Source organism: Crocodylus siamensis, chromosome 2, assembly GCF_052110815.1.
Source record: "Crocodylus siamensis isolate JL-2025a chromosome 2, ASM5211081v1, whole genome shotgun sequence".
Lineage (NCBI taxonomy): Eukaryota > Metazoa > Chordata > Crocodylia > Crocodylidae > Crocodylus > Crocodylus siamensis.
In genome coordinates, this window is record NC_143396.1 from 155,063,865 (window position 1) to 155,082,573 (window position 18,709).

Below are 18,709 nucleotides of genomic sequence, written 5' to 3' on the forward strand. Positions count from 1 at the left end.
AGTTCACTGGGATATGGATCAGGACCCCTATGAATTGAAGTACTATATGTACCTGATTCCAAGATGAGGTTTGCTCCAACACGTAACATTGGGAGGGAAGCCCCTTGTCTTGGAATTGAGTACGAGGAAGCAGTGGAACAGGCTCTGGCCCTGGGTTGGGGCAAGAGCTGCAGCTGCTTCTTGCACCCCAACCTCGACCACCTCTATACCCCCTGTCTCTCCCCCTCACAGCCTCAGTTCCCTGCCCCCCTCAGTCCTGTCAGGCTCCATCTCTGCTGCAGCTTGGAGCATGAAGCACGGCCCCATCCTGACCCTGGAGCAGCAGTGCTGGCTCCATGCCGTTGCTTTGGGGCTGGGCTGGGGCTGTGCTGTATGCCTCAGGCTTCAGTGGGGATGGTGCCAAAACAACGTAAGCAACAGTAGGGGGCAGGCAAAAGGAGATGGTAAGTGGGGGGGAGGGGCGGGGTTTTGTAGCGGGTAAGCTTCCTGCCGTCCCTATCACCTGTGCCTTCGCACTGCCTGTCCCCAACTGCTTCTCCTGGTATTGCCTTCCTTGCTGCAGTGTGCAGTGGTGGTGGGGACAAATTTGAAATGCTTAATAATTAGGTTCTGTACATGGAAAATTATAACAAATCTATAAATGTTCCATGTATAGAATCTAATTGGAGGGTTTGTCTTAAATTCAGGGTTCTCTTGGATTTGGGTAAGTAAGGTATTATATACTGAATATGCAAATTTTTAAGTATTTGAATAGTTAGAGCTAAATGAATACTTTTTTAGTTGCCTAAATTCAGTTATTAAGTTATAGCTATCTGGGTGAAATATGGTCCATGGGATTGGCAGGCTGGATGCTGCCTGCCAATTGATTTTTATCTGACCCATGGGCTGGTAGTGCAGGTGGCAGCGGCACATGGCAGGCCCTGCATGAGACATGCTTGGGCCCCTGCCTCTGCTGGTGGGCAGTGTGGGCGGCAGCTCCAGCCTCTGCTGGCACCACAGGGCACTCTGGGCAGAAGCAGCCCTGCCTGTCGTGCGCTGTGCATCAGCCTGGGAGATGGAGTCTGGCCAGCCCAGGGCCAGCAGGGCTGGACCCCATCTCCTAGGTGTCACAGGGGACTGGCAGCAGAGGCTGGAGCTGCTGCCTGCACCACCTGCCCTCAGAGGCAGGACCCCAAGCATGGCTTGTCCAGTGCCTGCTGTGTACTGCTGGGTGTGTGGGGCTGCTTCTACGCGGTATCCCCTGTGGTGTCTGGGAAATAAAGTCTGGCCCTGCAGGCCTTGGGGAAGCTGCGCTTGGTCTCCAGCCTCTGCTGGCAGGTGGCACCTGGCTCCGGTTGCTGGGTAGGCAGGTGAGCTGTTTCCAACACCTGTGCGGCTCATCCATCCCCCTACCCACAGGGGTAGGGGGATGGAGCCCATCCGTGGGTCTCTGCACTGTCCTGTCCTGCCCCGCCATCAGGGCTCTTTGGAGCTGTGGGGTAGCAGAGGAGGGTGCATGCACGTGCCAGGAGCTCTGATAGGGCAGGACAGTGCAGAGGCCCGTAGCCAGGCTCCATCCCCTGCTCCCCCAGTTGCGGACACAGCCAGCAGGTGTTGGCCCACCCAGAGCTAACAGGCCAGAGTTGGGGAGCACATGCATGTGTGCACATGCAGCTCTCAACAGTTCACTTAACTCAGTAAGTGGCCTTCCAGCCTAAATAATTGCCCACCCCTGCTATTAGACTAAGATGAGTATATAAGAGATAAGAAGCCACATGGATATAAACTGCCATACTTTTTACATAACTATGAAGTAGTTTTTTACGTGCTATAAAGTAGTGTTGTGGGCAATGATTATATATTCCCTCCCCTCTCTTATTAATATTTTGATTGTAATACTAGTTTTATAGTCTTTGTGTGGGATGAGTATAGAATAAGGATTTCTGTTTCCATTAAAAATCTCATCTCTTCTCATGTACTTTCATTTTTTAGGAAATCTGAGATCTGTCATCAAACTGACTTTTCATGTTCTATCTTTGTTTCATAAACTGTAAAGATAATGGGTGCATTTTAATGAGGTTGTAATTCTGAATGTAACTTTTTAAAATTGGTAGTAGTAACAGTTTTGCTTAGGTTTTACAGGAGTCTGAATATTTCCTGGATACCTATAGAAGCGGGTCAGTTGATGTAAATTGTACTTTACACCAGCTGTATTATTTACACTGCTTGAGATTCTGGCTCCATAGCCTCTGTAGCACAGTAGGCCTGAAGGGCTGGAATCTGTTTCATTTAAATTAGGAACCACAAGTGTGGGAGTAATGCCAATGGGAACTTTTTTGGAGTGAAGAGGGAGGTCTTAAAAAGAGGACAAGGGAACTGATATCTGAGGATTGCTTGCTTCCTGTGACTGCTGAAGGGACTTGATCTTCCCAACTTGGCTGTCAGGAACTAGCACTGAAAAACAGTTTGGCTTTTCCTGTGGCTCCTCCCCTCCCTGCTTTATATGCAGTCTTTCATTAGAACAGTGTCCCAATAATGAGCCAAATTGACTGTGGGCGTAAATGGATGTTGTTGCATTAGCTTCACTATGCCTACTTAACTAGTAGAAAATGTACCCAGTGTCTTGTTTCACATCAGCTCCTAACTGTTAAACCTTGTTTACCTTTCTAAAATGGCACTGCTTTGCCAAACTGTTCATCTCCTGTAGAGAGATAGCATATATTGGAGGAGCCAGTGGGCATACGTGCTCTCAGAAGAGCATCTAGATTTTACTTTTGTAAGCCAACAATTTTTGTCATGGAGTTTTAGTTCTTGATATATGATGTATCATATCTCTTAAGGCTGCTGCTGTTTTCATTTTTAAATGCTGAGAATAATTACTCTGAAGCATTTTTGTTTGCTTGGCCTCAGATGACTTGCTAAAGAGATGGAGTTAAGTTAAAAATTATTCTCTGCATATAAATGCTTGCTTCATAGTATAACAGCTTGCATACAGACCCACATTTAATCTTTTTCATCTGCTTTGTGTGTCATCCATTTCTCCTGCTTGTTTCCATGAGAGAGAGCCACACAACGGAGAGGGAGGCATTTTTAAAATGTGATTTGCAAACCCACAAAATATCTGTGGTAATTTAAGGGTGGGCATAGTGCCCAAGCCACTTTTAACTTGAATTTTTTTTTAATTGACTATTTTTCGAATTCCACATCCTTTTAAGTCATGAGCTTTGATTAGGCACGAGTAGAAGAATCGTGTTTTTGGGAAGGAGTCTGTGTTTCTGATCCCCCACTCCCCTTCCTTCTCCTCTGGCTGATCGATAAACGATAAGACACACCCTCTTTTTGTCTGTTCGCTCTCCCACCTTCTTAGATGCCTGAGCTCGCTTGCATATGTCAGCTCCTGTTGAATAAAATTAAATGACAACATGGTGGTAGAGGCTGCTTATGGAAAAAAAAAAATAGACAACTTAGCAATGGCTGATGGTTAGCCTTCAATGCAGCTGGTGACTTCTTCCTTTACTAAGTGGAGGGTAGGAATACATTGAAGGAAGCCTGTTTTTTAAAAACATTTGTCTCATCTTGCAGTGAAGCCTGGTGTTCGGTACAGAGAACTGGGAAACATCATTCAGAAACATGCCCAAGCCAATGGGTTTTCAGTCGTTCGGAGCTACTGCGGGCATGGCATCCATAAGCTTTTCCATACTGCCCCCAATGTGCCACATTATGCCAGTGAGTATTTGCCCAAGTGCCTGCTATCAGTTACAACAAGCCCAGTCATGAGTGAGCATGATTTACTTTTGTTTATCTTGTACTGAAATCACATATATTGCTTTACAGCCCTTCAGGATTTTTGTACTGGTAGAATAATTTTTTGTTTTTTTGTTTATTTTTGGAGCTTGTCTTTTAAAATGCTTTATGAAAGAGCTGAGCCAATGTGCTTCTAGCTTCGAGAATGAACCCTAATTATGCTGGATGAGTGTTATGCTGGATGAGTGCTAGATTACTGCATGACAGTTCCCAGTGACTGATATTTACAGGTTTTTTTTCTCTTGGATATTTGGTATTGATAACAATGGTTATACTGAATTCCTTAATAGAGGTTGAGCTGAACATCCCGGTCAGAAATAAATAAGAATTACTTCAGGCAATATACCACTTGCTACTTGATGAAGAGCTGTGTGAACATTAAGTTTAGGCAGCTGCTACAGCTGTATTTGTTCTGGATCCCAGTGTGCTGCTTTTTTTCTCATTTAAACTATTGTGAGATCTCAGCAGTCCCTGGATTTTGGAAGATAAGGTAGTGATGCAAGAATTCAGTGAAAAGGAAGGATGTCTGGGTGTGGCACGGCTTGGCTTGGTTTTGAAAAAAACAAGTGCTAGCCAGTGGCCTTAGGATCATAAAAAAGATAAGAGGAAGAGTCAAAGTAAGATGGAGGAGAAGCTGAAAGATCAGTAAGTAATTGAGGGAGGTATGCAAAGGTCACCAAACATCTACTTTTCCAGTTATAAGCAGCTCTAGCTCACTCCAGGCTTTAAGCTCCTCAGATGTGACCTTTTCTTATCTAGAGCTGCCAAAAGCCTTCAACTCCCCAACTCTTGGCAAGTTTTCTTAAATACACAATGGTTGAGGCCTTGGATTTCAGCATAACAAGCATTGGTTATTGCTCTGGTCATTCCTGAGGGTGACCACTTACCATTTAAAAAAAAAAAAAAAGATGTTTAGGGGTTTTTTCCTCTGTAAAACTGAAAGTACACAGCCTCTGCAATAGAGGGGGTATATTATGCTACCTAAAAGGCAAATACAGAAAATAAATGATTGCATCCTTCCTTGGTATTAGGGACCATGAGCTGCTTTTTTTGAGTGAGGCAATAAGCAAGCTCCATTTGAAGGAAGGAAGTGTTTATTTTCTTTTAATCTTAGCCCAGTGACAGAAACAAAAAGAAAGGCCTGGGAGATTTTTAAAGAAAAATTTTAAGGAAGAAAGAGTGAAGTGAACAGCTATTTTCTGCCTAAACTAACCGGGATTTTTTTAAAGGCAAAAAAGCCTACTTTTCTCTCTAAGTCTGCAGATTTTCTTCTGAATGAGATAAGAGGAAAACTGGGACATGACACAGACACACACATCCACTACTAGAATTTAGCATTCAGTACATTTAGTTTTAGAGGATGTTATCTAAATCCCAAGATTTCTCTGAAAATTTCTACTGTTCTTTTTCAGCTGATTAAAATGTAATGTAAAAATAATTGGTAGGAGAATGTTTACTGTGGAAAGTAAGGGGTTACAAAGGAACTGTTTGTCTCTTTCATAAATTGAGGTTGAACTGCAGGATTATCTAAATCCAATACCACATGGCTACTTGCTTGGAGAAGGGAGTATGACCAATGATGGAAACAAATCAAAAGGCCTTTAAGCCTTATTTGAATACCCTTTTTTTTTTTTAAAGTATTACTCCACACGAGCTGTTACGTGTGCTTTCCACCATTACATGAAAGGAACGAGATCTGTGTTCCAGGGCAGACAGCAGGTAATTGCCAGCAAAAATTATATTTGAGCAGGAGAGAAGATGAGGAAAATGGCATGTTATGCTGTTAAGGAAAGCATAATTTTGAATAAAGTGGGTTAATTGAAGGGCGTCTTATTCAACATGTTCTGACTTTGCAATCTGTCCCTCACTGGGATTCGTTCTTACCCCAAGATAAGCTTTCCCTTTATAACTTGCATGTTAATTTCTTTTCAGAAAATAAGGCAGTTGGAGTAATGAAGCCTGGTCATGTGTTTACAATTGAACCAATGATCTGTGAAGGTAAGTGCTAAGCAGAGACAGTGACAGGGAGGGTCTGGGTTTTAAAAATGTGTCACTTCTTGTGACAGAACTATGTGGACCATGGGCCAGATCTGACTTCTAAGGCTCTTTCCTCCAATCTGTAGTTCCCTGTGTACTAAGGGATCTTACTAACAGCTTCCTAGTAGTGGCAGCTCTGAAGGCAGGGCTGAATTAACCCTTTAGTGGGCTCTGGGCAAACAAGCTCATGGGCTGTCAAGACCCCCTTCCCCACTCTGGCACTACCACCTGTGGGGAGCAGGGCTCAGAGCAGTGTTGCCAAGTTTCACGGGGGGGGGAGGAAAAAAAGCAACACTGCCTTTAAAAACAAGTCCAGAACATTTCAGAGAGGGGAATGGGGGTGGGAGGTGTGTATGATGGGGTGTGGCTGTGTGTGTGTGTGTGGGGGGGGTAGTAGGGCATGTTGGGGTGTATATGTGGAGACTCCACCCCCCTCACACTCTTCCCCATTGCACACAGCCCCCACCGCCAATGGTGGCTGCCCTTGGGGCCTGCGCAGGCACCAGCCCCTCACAACACGTGGCTCTGGCTAGCACTGCACAGTGGTGGCGAAGAGTGCAGCCGTGCTGCCCGCCTCCCTTGCACTGGGCTTTGCGCAGCCCATGTGCAGCTCTGCACTACTGGGGGAAGCGGTGTGGACTGGAGCCAGCTGCCTTTCCCTGGATGCCCCCTGCTTCCTGGGACTCGCATGGCAGGGGGTGGGGAAGGCAGCCAGCTTCTGGCTTTCCCTGGTAGTGTGGAGATGCACGTGTACTACAGGGAGCCCAGTGTGAGAGGGGCAGCTGGCAGGCTATGCTCCTTTCTCGCTCCCACCATACAGCTATGGCTGGAGCTGCACCCAGGCCTACGTGGGCCATGAGTGCCCAAGGCTGGATGCTGCTGCTGGCTGTTGGGGCTGTGCCATGTGGGGGTGTGTGTGGAGGGGTCCCCACATCCACACCCTGCTCACCTGAGCTCCATGCTCCTGCTGGCCCCCTGGGCATGGGCTCCATACTCCTGCCCAGTGGGAACCTCTCCCACCTGCCCTTTCCCTACCTGGTGCCTGGAGGAAGCTGGAGGCTGGGGAAGGCATACAGGTCCCTGGGGCAGCAGCAGCAGCCCCACCTGGAAATGGTGTAGTGATAGTCCTTAGCATACTTCTGTATGATTTTTAATTTTTTTTCTAATAAATATAAGAACAGACCAGACAAAAATAGAACATCCATAAATAGTCTTCAATTTTTGTGGTGATTTTTTTTTTTAGGTGGGTGGCAAGATGAAACGTGGCCTGATGGCTGGACTGCGGTAACAAGAGATGGAAAAAGATCTGCCCAGTTTGAGCACACGCTTCTGGTCACAGATACTGGCTGTGACATCTTAACTCGGCGGTTGGATAGCACTCGTCCTCACTTCATGTCCCAGTGTTAGTTTAGACTGAGCTGGAGGATCTTTTTATTTCTGTACTATGCATTTTACTGAGCGTACTGGATAGAGGGGGATTTTATCACTTGTTTTGTTCTCATTGACTGTAGATAAGAGCAGAATACAGCATTTGGTGTATATTTTGAAGAACTTGACCCAGTGTCAATAAGCAGAAAAGAATTTTAATTTTTTTCCGCTTCCCTTCTACCCAAGACACTCATACTGTATTTTGTTTGTTTTTCTTCAGTTGCCTCTTTAGCACCTTTCTTCTAATCAGGCCTGCAATTGCTTCTATCACTCTCATGATACTAGCTGGAAAATGCAGGTTTCTTTCACACTGGGGACTTGATGTTTTGGGTATCCAGGTTTCTCCATTTCTTCAGTGTGCCCTGCCTTCATTAGTGTGTGCGCGGCACCTGGGATTTTAAAGATTTCTATTCCAAAGACCTGCTTAGCTACTTCTGCAAACACTGTTCTCACAGGCTGGGCCTTGTTTTGTTTATGACCTGAGATATACTCAAGAAAATGCAAATTGCCAAGAGTAGTTTACATTTTAGCTCTGTCCCATCTCTATGTTGTTATCTCTGCTGTGATTGTGACTATAGATGATGCCATGTGCTTTTGGTGGGATTTACTTCCTCTTGCTGGAAATTGTTAATGATGGTTCCATGCTGGGAGATCACTAAAATACTGTTTTGTATTTGTTTCCCCAAAAGAGTTGACCCTCTGAGGAGCAGTGGTTAGCAGAGTATGGTACTCTGGAAGTTCACTGTGAAACTGCTGTTTCAGACCCAAGTTGGGAAAGGAATGAAACAAATAACCAAACAAAAACATGATTTGCAGGCTCCAGTGTATTTTAACTGATGCATGTTTCCTAAACAGATCTAGGGTAGCTATGGGATGGGAATTGCAAGGTGCAGGACATTACAGCAAGACAAATGAAAACTGTCTAAAATTAATGCTTAAATGTTTGAGTAAATAGGAAACATCTTCTATACTGCTGCTGTGTTAGGGTATTTTTTTAATTAAAAATTTTTTTTAAGTGAATTTCATGTTGTTTGAAAACGTGTGGGTAGGCAGCCTTGGAAACTCAATGCCTATGCAACTGGGTATAGAGTGGCCAGCTCTATGGCATCCCATTCTTCTAATTCGCTATGATCCTGACCTGTAAGATATCACTTCAAGGACCGTGGGGTTGAGTTAGCCTCAAGCCTGTGGTCCTATCAGTCTTTGTTGTCTGTTGAGATTTTTCTTTTCTGAATCAGTAATGAAAATGATTTCACTTACAGTTTTCCTTATACCACTGTAATGCAAAAAAAAAAAAAAATTAAACCAATGAAGACGAATCAAATCATAAAATCATGGGCATAAAATGCACATTTTGCTAGGTGTCTTGTGATTTCTTGTCCCATAGGGCTTGATCTTACAAGCTACTGAGTGCTCTGAACTCTTATTGGCACTGGTAGAATGTGAGGGCTTGTGCTGTATAGACATGGACCCATCTTGGGCATGACTAAACACCAAACGTACCAGGAAATGTCTTCAATTCCTGGAGTGCCTCGGACCTTTTTTTTGCTGTAAAATACCATTGTGATAACATTTTCATTACATTTATAATTTTTAATGATACAGTAAAAATGACCTGAAATGGCACATGGAGCGTGTGTGCGTGTGTGTATGTGTGTATTTTAAATAAATGGACTGCAGTACTTGAGTGGAATTGCCTGTGTTGAATGCTGCATATGTAATATTATGAGGAGATTAAAAGTCAGGATGGCTATCCCAGAGATTTACCCACCGTATCAGTCATTTAAAATTGGTAGTTTTTTTCTTGCGTGTGTGAGAGAGATAGACGGGTATGTTTGAAGCTTTTCTTGGCATATAAAGTAGAAGTTGCAGCTGTATCAAATGGAGGCCACATTTTCATGATATAGCATCCCGGTGGGCTAGCCACACTTTGAACTTGACTCAGTTTAAAATTATATGTAAATCAGTGATGTTTAATTCAATAATTAACTGATTTGTTAACCTATCATAAATCTGGTTTGAAAACTGGGTTCCACCCCCTCCCCCCACCCCACATTGACCAGTGCAAGCTTTTTAGCGTAGGCAGCCCAACACATATTGCTTTAATCATCCAATAGTAAAGCTGTCTGAAGGGCAAAATAATTAATTGTTTCTCTTTCTTGGATTTTTTTCAAATAACCAAATAATCAAACAAAAGCATATTTTGCAGTTTCTAGTTATAGATTTTGCTTACACATGCATGCTAGATTCTCTGTATGCAAAGCTTTGGAAATAATCTACTTCCAATCTTATAAAAATTTACCACCTATAATGGTTTTGCTAGAACAATTAGGTGTTTGTGTTGTCTCCTCATGTAGCTTATCTATACCAGTGGTTCTCAACCTTTTTTGTACCAGGACCCATTTTTAAACACCAATGGTCAGTCCTGACCCAGTGCCCCTCACTCCCAACCCACTGCCCCCTGCCCCCAGGTCTTAGCTCCCCAGTGTCTGGGGCAGAGGCATGGGGGACCCCAAGCAGCCTCTTGCAGGCTGCAGCTCTGCCAGCCTGCAAGGAAAAGCCAGTTTCCCATGTTTTTTTCCTTTAAAAGAGAATCCATTTTTAAAGTTTGTTTGCAGCCCTTTCATATATTCTTGCGACCCACTTTTGGGTTATGACCCACAGGTTGAGGAATGCTGATCTATACCACCTCCTCCAGTTCCAAAACCTTGAGAATAGGGAAATTGCTTAGGTTTTCTTCAAACATGCCATTTTTGCTGATTTCACATTTTCAGGAAACAAGACTTGAATAGTTAATGATAGGTAAAAATGCAGCATAGAACTAAAGAGATACCAGAATGATGCATTGGAGGAGGGTTTAAATCTTTCACAGGAGTTCTCAGGAACTGTCTACATCTGTTTGTTTACCCAGGCATGTAAATATAGTTTTTCTTAAATGGAGATATTTAGAGTTGGAGACCAGCTGATCTAAATGTATATATCACCACTATGATATATTTTTTAAGCTGGCTTGCAGCATGTTATTTTATTGGTTTGGTATTTACAACAGAGAATCAAAACATTCTCAAAGTGAAAATTGTTGCTTTTTTTCTTTTATTATAACCACTGCAGTGATTTAAAAAGGTAGCATCATATTCAGTGCTTCACATATTCATATAAAATGGACAGCTACAATGAAAATATTTTCAATGACAAGGCGCATCCTACCTGGGTACCATATTTACTCAACTACAAGGTGAGGTTCCTTCCCCCCCAATCAGCATGGGAAGAAAAAGCCCCTTATTTTGCATTCACATACCAGCAAACCTTTCCCTTCCTCCCGCAATTAAATACATTGCCTGTCATTAAACTGCTGCTAGAAGCAGCATGTATTTAGTCATGGAAACCAACTAATGCATGACTCACATTGGGCAAACACAGCGACAGGAACTTACAGGAATTTTTCTTAATTTTGTTTCAAGGGCCAAATCAGTTCCAAATTCTATTGGGCAAAGCCCAATGTCAAGTTCCAAATTTTGACTTAGCAGAGCTCAATTGTTCAATTCTGTGCATCTCTACCACCAGGTAAGACCATAGGTTTTCCTTCCCAGACCTGTAAGTGTGGGGCTTCAGATACTCCCCAAATCTGTGTCAGGCATCCTATATGTAAGCCCCAGGGTTCAGATGCCCCCTAGTCTTGCTCATAGCCAAAAGGCTAGGGTGAAAGCCAGGGGGAAAGCAAAAAAGCAGTATCCTATTGCCACAAAATTGTGAAGTCAGGTTTCCTGCTTTTGGGGAAACTTGCAGGGTTCAGCCTGCCTGGAGTACAAGGGACAGGCTTCACCCTGGGAAAACGACCTTCTTGATTATGGTTTCTCTCTAAAAGAAGATTTAGGTTAGTGCAGCCCATCTTTGTGCTTAGTCTTCCTCAGGGACAACTCTTTCAAGTTGTGGTGAACCACTACATCAAATACATTTCACCTTCCTCTTCACTCCCACACCTGAGCAGTGCCATTTTTTCCCCTACTTCCAATGATTCCTGCTTCTTTGAATCTTAAATGTCTGGTAAACCTCTCCAAACTTCTATGTAGCTGAGAGACTGTCACTCCCTCTCTCAGCCTATTGCATGTGAGTAGCGTGGCTGTGCCCTCTGCAGTACAGACAGATGAGGTAGGTCTGTGCCTGATCCGCATAAACATTTTTAGAGGGTTCCAGGACTTGTGACAACACTCAGTTCCAGTCGTGAGTTGGCGGGGCAATAATTAGCATGTGGATCCTCACAAGTGGGAGGGCAGGTATTTGGAGAACAGATGCATACTGAGCAGCACTGCACTGTGGTGTCATCAAGGCTTGAAATGCTCTTGACTGATGGGGCTCAGCTGAGTAGCTATATGATAAATCATGGGCCTTTTGGCTCTGGACGAATATGTATAGTTTGTACTATGTATGAGTAGGTACACAATAGGACTGTGCGAAGCTTTGGTTGCTGATTCAATTCGGTGGAGATTCAGCCTGATTCAGTGGCCAAATCTCTGAATCTGAATCGAATCAAGAGATCCTTTAACCTCTCCGAATTGAATTGGAACCCTCCCAATTGATTTGGAGATTCAGACATAGAAAAAACATTTAAAACTGTCTATATAACTCAAGGTACCAGGTGCCTCATGAATGCTGAGATGCTGGGGCACATGTCCTACAGGAGCATGGTGGGTCTCCCCAGTGCACTCAGCAGCAGACCTGGAAGTGGACCAGAAGCACTTCCAGCCCACTTCCAGGTCCGCTGGGGAGCATGTTGAGGGGCCCCTCCTGCACCCCCTGGCTCAGCAGCTGGTGCTTCCTGGGTCTGGGGGGGTCCCTGGGGTCCTCCCATGGCTGATCACAGGGCACGGGCCCTGTGCGCTCCCCGGCAGACCTAGAAGTGGACTGGAAGTACTTCTGGTCTACTTCCAGGTTCACTGCTGAGCACGTGGGGGGCCCTCCCACGCTCCTGTGGGACGCTCCATACGCCCCAACATTGCAGCGTTCATGAACCGCACCTGGTACCTCGAGGTTTGTAGAAAAAACATTTCAAGCTGTGTCTATGGCAGAATTGCTGCTTCTCTGAATCAGAATCGAATCTTCAGATTTGGATTTGGCCAAATCGAATTGGGGACAGTGATCTGAATCAGTGAATCGAATCGCTGTCCCCAATTTGGGCCGAATCCAAATTTGAATATGGCCCATTTTGCACACCCCTACACAAGTACACAAGTGCTGCTCTGAAGTGTGCTTCAGTACTTGTACTGAAACTTGCAGCAGATTGCAACAAGTTAAAACATCAATTCTAGATGAACTTACCTATAGTAATTTGCCTATATGTAAATTATTGTGGGTATGTTTATTGTGAAGTCGGTATATATTTTTTGGTCCCTTGCATTTCAAATTAAATGGGGATAGGGGGAAGGGATAAGCAACTGCTGTGGTTCTGAGTCTGGGTCAGGGCAAGTCTCAGACCCACAGTAGTCTCTTGTTTCCTTCTGTTTGTCCTGTGCAGCTCCTGCTTGTCTCCCACCCCATCATACTCACTTCCTTCCACAGTTGTGCTCCCAGAGGGGACAGCCTGATCAGGGTCTGTCAGTAAGTGTGGGCAGGAAGGCTGCGGGGGGGGGGGGGGGCAGAGGGCAAGAGGGCAACCTCATCCCTCTGGCTTCTATTTTCCCTGCAGTAGCAGTGGGAGGGGGGTGAATTCAAAACAACCCTCCAATATTTAGAGTCCACACGTGAAATATTATATAACAAATGTATACATTTTCTAGATAAAGAATCTTTTTGGGGGCGGGGATGGTAGTTATCTTATATTTGAGCAAATACAGTAATCCCTGCTCCTGCCCCTGCTCCCCCCCCACTGTTCTTTATTTTGAGATTTATACTTTCAATACTTTCTTCTGTCCTGGCCTCTAGAGGAGTTTCCATCTTTACACAGTTCAAGTAAGGTAGTTTTTTCACTTGTCTCACCCTAGGCTAAATTAGAGTATTGTAATGATTCCCTATGACACACAAAACAACATATTTATTTTTTCTTGGGGCATAAAGATGTGTGGCAGAATGCTCAGTCAGGAGGCAACTGCTATAGAAAATCCTTTCACATGACTAGACATTGTTTTCCTTTTGATTCAACCACTTGCTTCAGGCCTTGCCTCTTCACAGCTATCTTTCCTCACTGGGAAGGAGCTGTTGATGCCTTTTCTCATAAACAGTTAAGGATTGCAACAGTGCATTTACTGCAGTGGTTCTAATCTTATTACCTGCAGCCACCTCTCAGACAATGCTAGCTTTTAGCTTTTACTTATTTCTTGCCTATGGAAAATAAAAACCAGTTCTATTGCAAAGAACTCAAAAAAACCACAATAGGTCAGAATGGTTTTGAAAGTGTGGATTCCTCTTTGAAATCTCTGGGCTTATCTTGTGAATCCTCTGTAAGTGTTCGCACATGTAACAGTGTAATATTATGTAACACTCTTAAAAAGATATCATGGCACCCCTGTTCACCATGGCTGACGATCACTGAATTGCTGTGATGCAGCCTACTAAATGTAAAGCCAGTAAGTTTCAATTCATTGTGTACAGGGAGCCATGTAGTTCAGTTGATAGGGTGACTGGCTACAGATTAAAAAGGCCTGGGTTTGATTTCAGGTAAAGCCTGTGGATGTTTACTCATTATTTCTGCTTCTAGCATGGCCCTAAGGCCCACCCAGCCTTCAGCCAATGGATTCCACAAACTACCTGGTGGTAGGGCTGTGCAAAGCTTCAGGTGCTGACTCAATTCAGAGGAGGTTAGTCCCAATTTGGTGGCTGAATCCCTAAATCCGAATTGAATTGAGGGACCAATAAAAAGCTCCAAATCGATTTGGAGAGCTTTGATGATTTGGGCAGTCCCCACCCACTGCAGCAGAGAGCTGGAGCTGGACTTGGAGCTGGTAAGTAGGGGGCAAGGGAGGGGACAATGGGGAGACCCCCACCAGGCCTCATCCCCTGCCTGCTCCCCCAGCACCCTACCATGGCTGCCCTGCCCACCCCTGCTCCTGGTGCTTTAAAAAAAAGCCCTGCCTTACCAGGTGCTGCCAGGTGGGTGGGGGCAATCCCTACTCCCCATGCTGCACGAGCAGGCCCCCACCTGCCCCAGCTCTGGCCCTTTAAAAAAAAAAAAAAATCCTGGGACTCATCAGCTCCTGTGGCAGCCTCGGGGCTTCAGGGAGCTTGTGGAAGACCCCCCTCCCCATGGTGGGAGACAATGGGGATTGCCCCCTGCCAGGCAGGAACAGTTAGTGCAAGGTTTTGGATTTTTTTCCCCTTAAGGGGCTGGAGCTGGAGTGGGCAGGGCAGCCATGGTGGGGGATGGTACAGCCATGGGGTGGGGCTCAGAGGGTTTGTGCAGAGCCCTCTCCATGCAGTATGGGGCAGTAGGGATTGCCCCCCACCTGGCAGCATCTGGTGAGTGGGGAGAGGAAGGTTTCAAAGTGCCGAGAGTTAGGGCAGGTGGGGCAGCCATTGCTGGGGCTGGGAGAGCAGGCAGGGGATAGGCCTGTGTGAGATTTGGAGATTCAGCCAAATCGATTTGGGACAGTGATTCAAATCACCGAATCGAATCACTGTCCCCTGAATTGGCAGAATCTGAATCCAAAGCAAATACTAGCCAGTTTGCACAGGCCTACCTGGTGGTAAAGGAGGCTGGAGCATGATGCTGACTGTATCGCTTTCTAATGCTAATATTAGAGAAACAGTGGAGCCTTGCCTCAATGACATGTAAACAGGACTCAACTCACTACACAATTTCTGGAAAGTGTTTTTCCCTGGCTCTACGGTCTACTTGGACTATCTTAGCAGTGTTCTTGCTTTCAAGTCTGCTGCACTGAGTACGGATTTCTTCTCAAAAGGAACTGGATTATAAATCTGCTTACTGATGTTTGTGCAATTTGGTTAGTTTCAGGGATGTATTTGGTAGCCATGTTGGTTGGAGGCAACAAGAAATGCAAAACTCAACTCTTTGTCCAGAGATGACACCTTTTATTTAGTTTGGTTAGTTTTACACTTTTGGTAAGTATTGTAAATGTTGCTTACTTAACACAGTAGAGCTTTGTAAATTATTTTGGTTCTGGAATATAAAGCTAAGAATCTATCCAACTTTCATCACACACAGGTGCATTATTTCCTATCTTCAGAAGTTGGGAGATTTCCCCAGTGCTGTATGGTTCTCTATTGGTACAGGTGAAACACTAAAGTTTTTTATTATGTATACTAGCAAATTGCCCGTCAGGAATGATGGGGAGGGTTGGGCAGGAACAGAGCTCTGCTGCTGCTCCTCTGGCCCTGTGCACACTCCCCCCTGCCCCCTCCCCACCCCACACCACCGCCAGCTCCCAGGAACAGGGGGTAGGGGAGTTTGCATGCCACAGTGACTGCCAACACTTAGTGCCCTGCACTGCTGCTGGTCCATGTCTGGTCACACGCAACATCCCCATGTCTGCTGGCTGTCGTTGGGGCTGGGCAGTGGCAGTGGGGTGGGGCACAGTGGCAGCAGGGGGTGCTGTCACCGGAAACCTGGATTTCCTGTCCTGTTCCTTCTCCTTCCTTTCCTCTTTCCTGCTGCTGCCTCCTTCCCCTCTGCCTCCCTGCAGCGGGGTGGGGGAAGGAAGGGCAGGGATAGAACGCCACTACACACCATCCTGTGCTGCTGCTGCTTGCCCTGCCGTCAGCACCCTGCGCCACTGCCACGTCCAAGTGGTGGCCTGGCCCTGCCCCCTCCCTCCAGCCCCGCTTGGAGGTGGCAGCAGTGTGGGGTGCTGGCGACGCTGGCCTTGCCCCCGTTCTATCCACTCTGTCATGGTGGTGCTCTGCTATGCCTGTCCATCCCTGCTGTCCCCTTTATCCCCCTCTGCTGGGGACAAAGTGCCACCACGATGGTGGGTACAAAGCTGGCCAGCGCTGCCGCTGCCTCCAAGGAGCAAGGCTGGGGAGAGGAAGGGGCGAGGCTCCCACTCCGTTCCCTCTGTCTCTGCTGTGCCAGTCATGGCGATGCTCTGCCATGCCAGTCTGTCCCGCTGTCCCCCTCAGTCCCCATTGTCCTGGCAATGCTCTGCCATGAGTATCTGCAGAGCACTCCAATTGGTTGTTTCAGTAAGAATTGTGGTTGGCTGTAGAGAGAACCAGTCAGAGTGCTCCTAAAGCATTGTGGACAGACAGACAGATGAACGCTTTTATTATGTTAGATGAGAATTTAAAAGTGAAATGATACTCCCCTTTCCCCCCACCAAAAAAGTAACAACTTGAGGCCCTATAAAACCTTTAAATTGTGGCGTGCTGAATATATGCATCTTCAGTGCACATTATCTATGAAATTAGACAGCTGGGGAAGTGAAGGCATCTATCCTGGCAGGCAGACTGCAATTAACAAATGGAAGATTTGGAGAAGGAGGCTGCTACAAGAAAATTTGTTTAAAAATTACTGCATCAACTGTCCTACAATTTGCATTAATCAACCAATAGCAATTCTAACAGCAGGTTGCCCCATGCAGCCCTACCAGTACAGCAGAGTTCATTATCATCAGAGATCCTTTTTCAAATATATAGGGAGGATGAAGAAAGCACCGGGAAACGTGGGGCCCCTGCAAGATCCTCTGGGCAATCTGGTGGTTGTGCCAGAGGAGAAAGCAGACCTCTTTAACCAATTCTTCACCTCTGTTTTCTTGTGCAGGGACCAGGACTTCCCCGCTGTGATGCAAGACGGACTCGAGGGGAATGCCTCCAGACCTCAGTTTGGGGAGGACCGGGTTAGAGAGCTTCTGGAGGGGCTGGACGTGTTCAAATCAGTGGGTCCAGATGCTCTCCACCCCAGGGTGTTGAGGGAGCTAGCAGGGGTTATTGCAGGGCCCTTGGCATGGCTTTACAAGCGCTCGGGCCAGGTGCCAGATGATTGGAAAATAGCCAACATGGTCCCCATCTTTAAAAAAGGGAGGAGGGAGGACCCGGGCAACTATAGGCCCGTCAGTCTTACCTCAGTCCTAGGGAAACTCTTTGAGAAAATCATCATGGAGCGCATCTGCGATGGGCTGGCCTCAGAGATGATGCTCAAGGGCAACCAGCATGGCTTCATTGGGCAGGTCATGTCAGACCAACCTGATTGCCTTTTATGATCAGGTCACAAAGGCAATGGATGCAGGTGTTACCGTGGACGTAGTCTTTCTGGACTTCAGCAACGCCTTTGACACTGTCTCCCACCCCATCCTCATTAAAAAATTGGGTAACTGTGGCATTGATGCCTACGCAGTCGGATAAATTGCAGATTGGCTGAAGGGTTGTACTCGGTGGTGGTGGACGGGTCATATTTGACCTGAGAAGTGGGCAGCGGAGTCCCCCAGGGTTCGGTCCTTGGGCCTGCACTGTTCAATTTCTTTATCAGTGATTTGGACAATGGGATGAAAAGCAACCTGTTTAAATTCGCTGATGATACCAAAATTTGGGGTGAGGTGAGCGTGCTAGTAGGGAGGGAAAGACTGCAGCGAGACTTGGATAGGTTACAGGGGTGGGCTAACAAAAACAGGATGCGTTTCAATACTGACAAGTGCAGAGTGCTGCACTTGGGCAGTAGTAACCAGCAGCACACTTATAGGATGGTAAACTCCCTTCTTGAGAGCACAGAGGCAGAAAGGATCTTGGAGTCATTATTGACTCCAAGATGAACATGGGCTGACAATGCGAGGTCACGGTTGGCATGGCTAACCGGACCTTGTCGTGCATCCACAGGTGCATCTCAAGCAGGGCCAAGGAGGTGATCCTGCAACACTGGTCAGGCCACAGCTGGAGTACTGCATCCAGTTCTGTGCGCCGTACTTCAGGAGGGATGTGGACAACATTCAGAGGGTCCAGAGGAGGGCCACCCACATGATCCGGGGACTACAGGGCAGACCCTACAATGGGAGACACTGGGACCTGAACCTGTTCAGCCTTCACAAGAGAAAGCTGAGTGGGGACCCGGTGACAGTCTATAAACTTACTACGGGGGACCAGAAGGGTTTGGGAGAGACCTTGTTTCCCCTAGCGCCATAAGAATAACAGCCATAAGCTGGAGAGTAGGTTTAGATTAGACATCCGTAAGAACTACTTCACAGTCAGGGCTCCCACCCTGGGGGGTCTTTAAGAGGAGGCTTGATGCCTACCTGGCTGGAATCATTTGAGCCCAGTTTTTTCTCCTGCCCAGGTGGCAGGGGGTCAGACTTGAAGTCTACAAGGTCCCTTCTGACCCTACTTCTATGATTCTATGATTATTTAGTTATTAATACAACATGACCTAAGACTAGGTAGATCTAAAGAAAGACTTGTATACCTTGCTACTTCCGAATCTACAGTCCTGAAGCAGATGCTTGATCTAGAGAAACCAGCATGCTAAGCAGGAAGCAACTTAACTGAGCCAGTAAAATCCTGGAGAGAAGTGAGTTAACTCACTTCT

General features: G+C 46.0%; 1 protein-coding gene across 1 annotated transcript in view; it reads left to right on the forward strand.

Moving 5' to 3' along the window:
* METAP1 (methionyl aminopeptidase 1) overlaps positions 1-8,930 on the forward strand; it is a 35,230-nt gene extending 26,300 nt beyond the window's left edge. Inside the window, exons 9-11 of the mRNA XM_090031847.1 lie at positions 3,562-3,705; positions 5,716-5,781; positions 7,064-8,930. Of these exons, the coding sequence (XP_089887973.1) occupies positions 3,562-3,705; positions 5,716-5,781; positions 7,064-7,227 (374 nt within the window). The 3' untranslated portion in view covers positions 7,228-8,930. The remainder of the gene's footprint in view (positions 1-3,561; positions 3,706-5,715; positions 5,782-7,063) is intronic.
* The last annotated feature ends 9,779 nt before the right edge of the window (positions 8,931-18,709 follow it).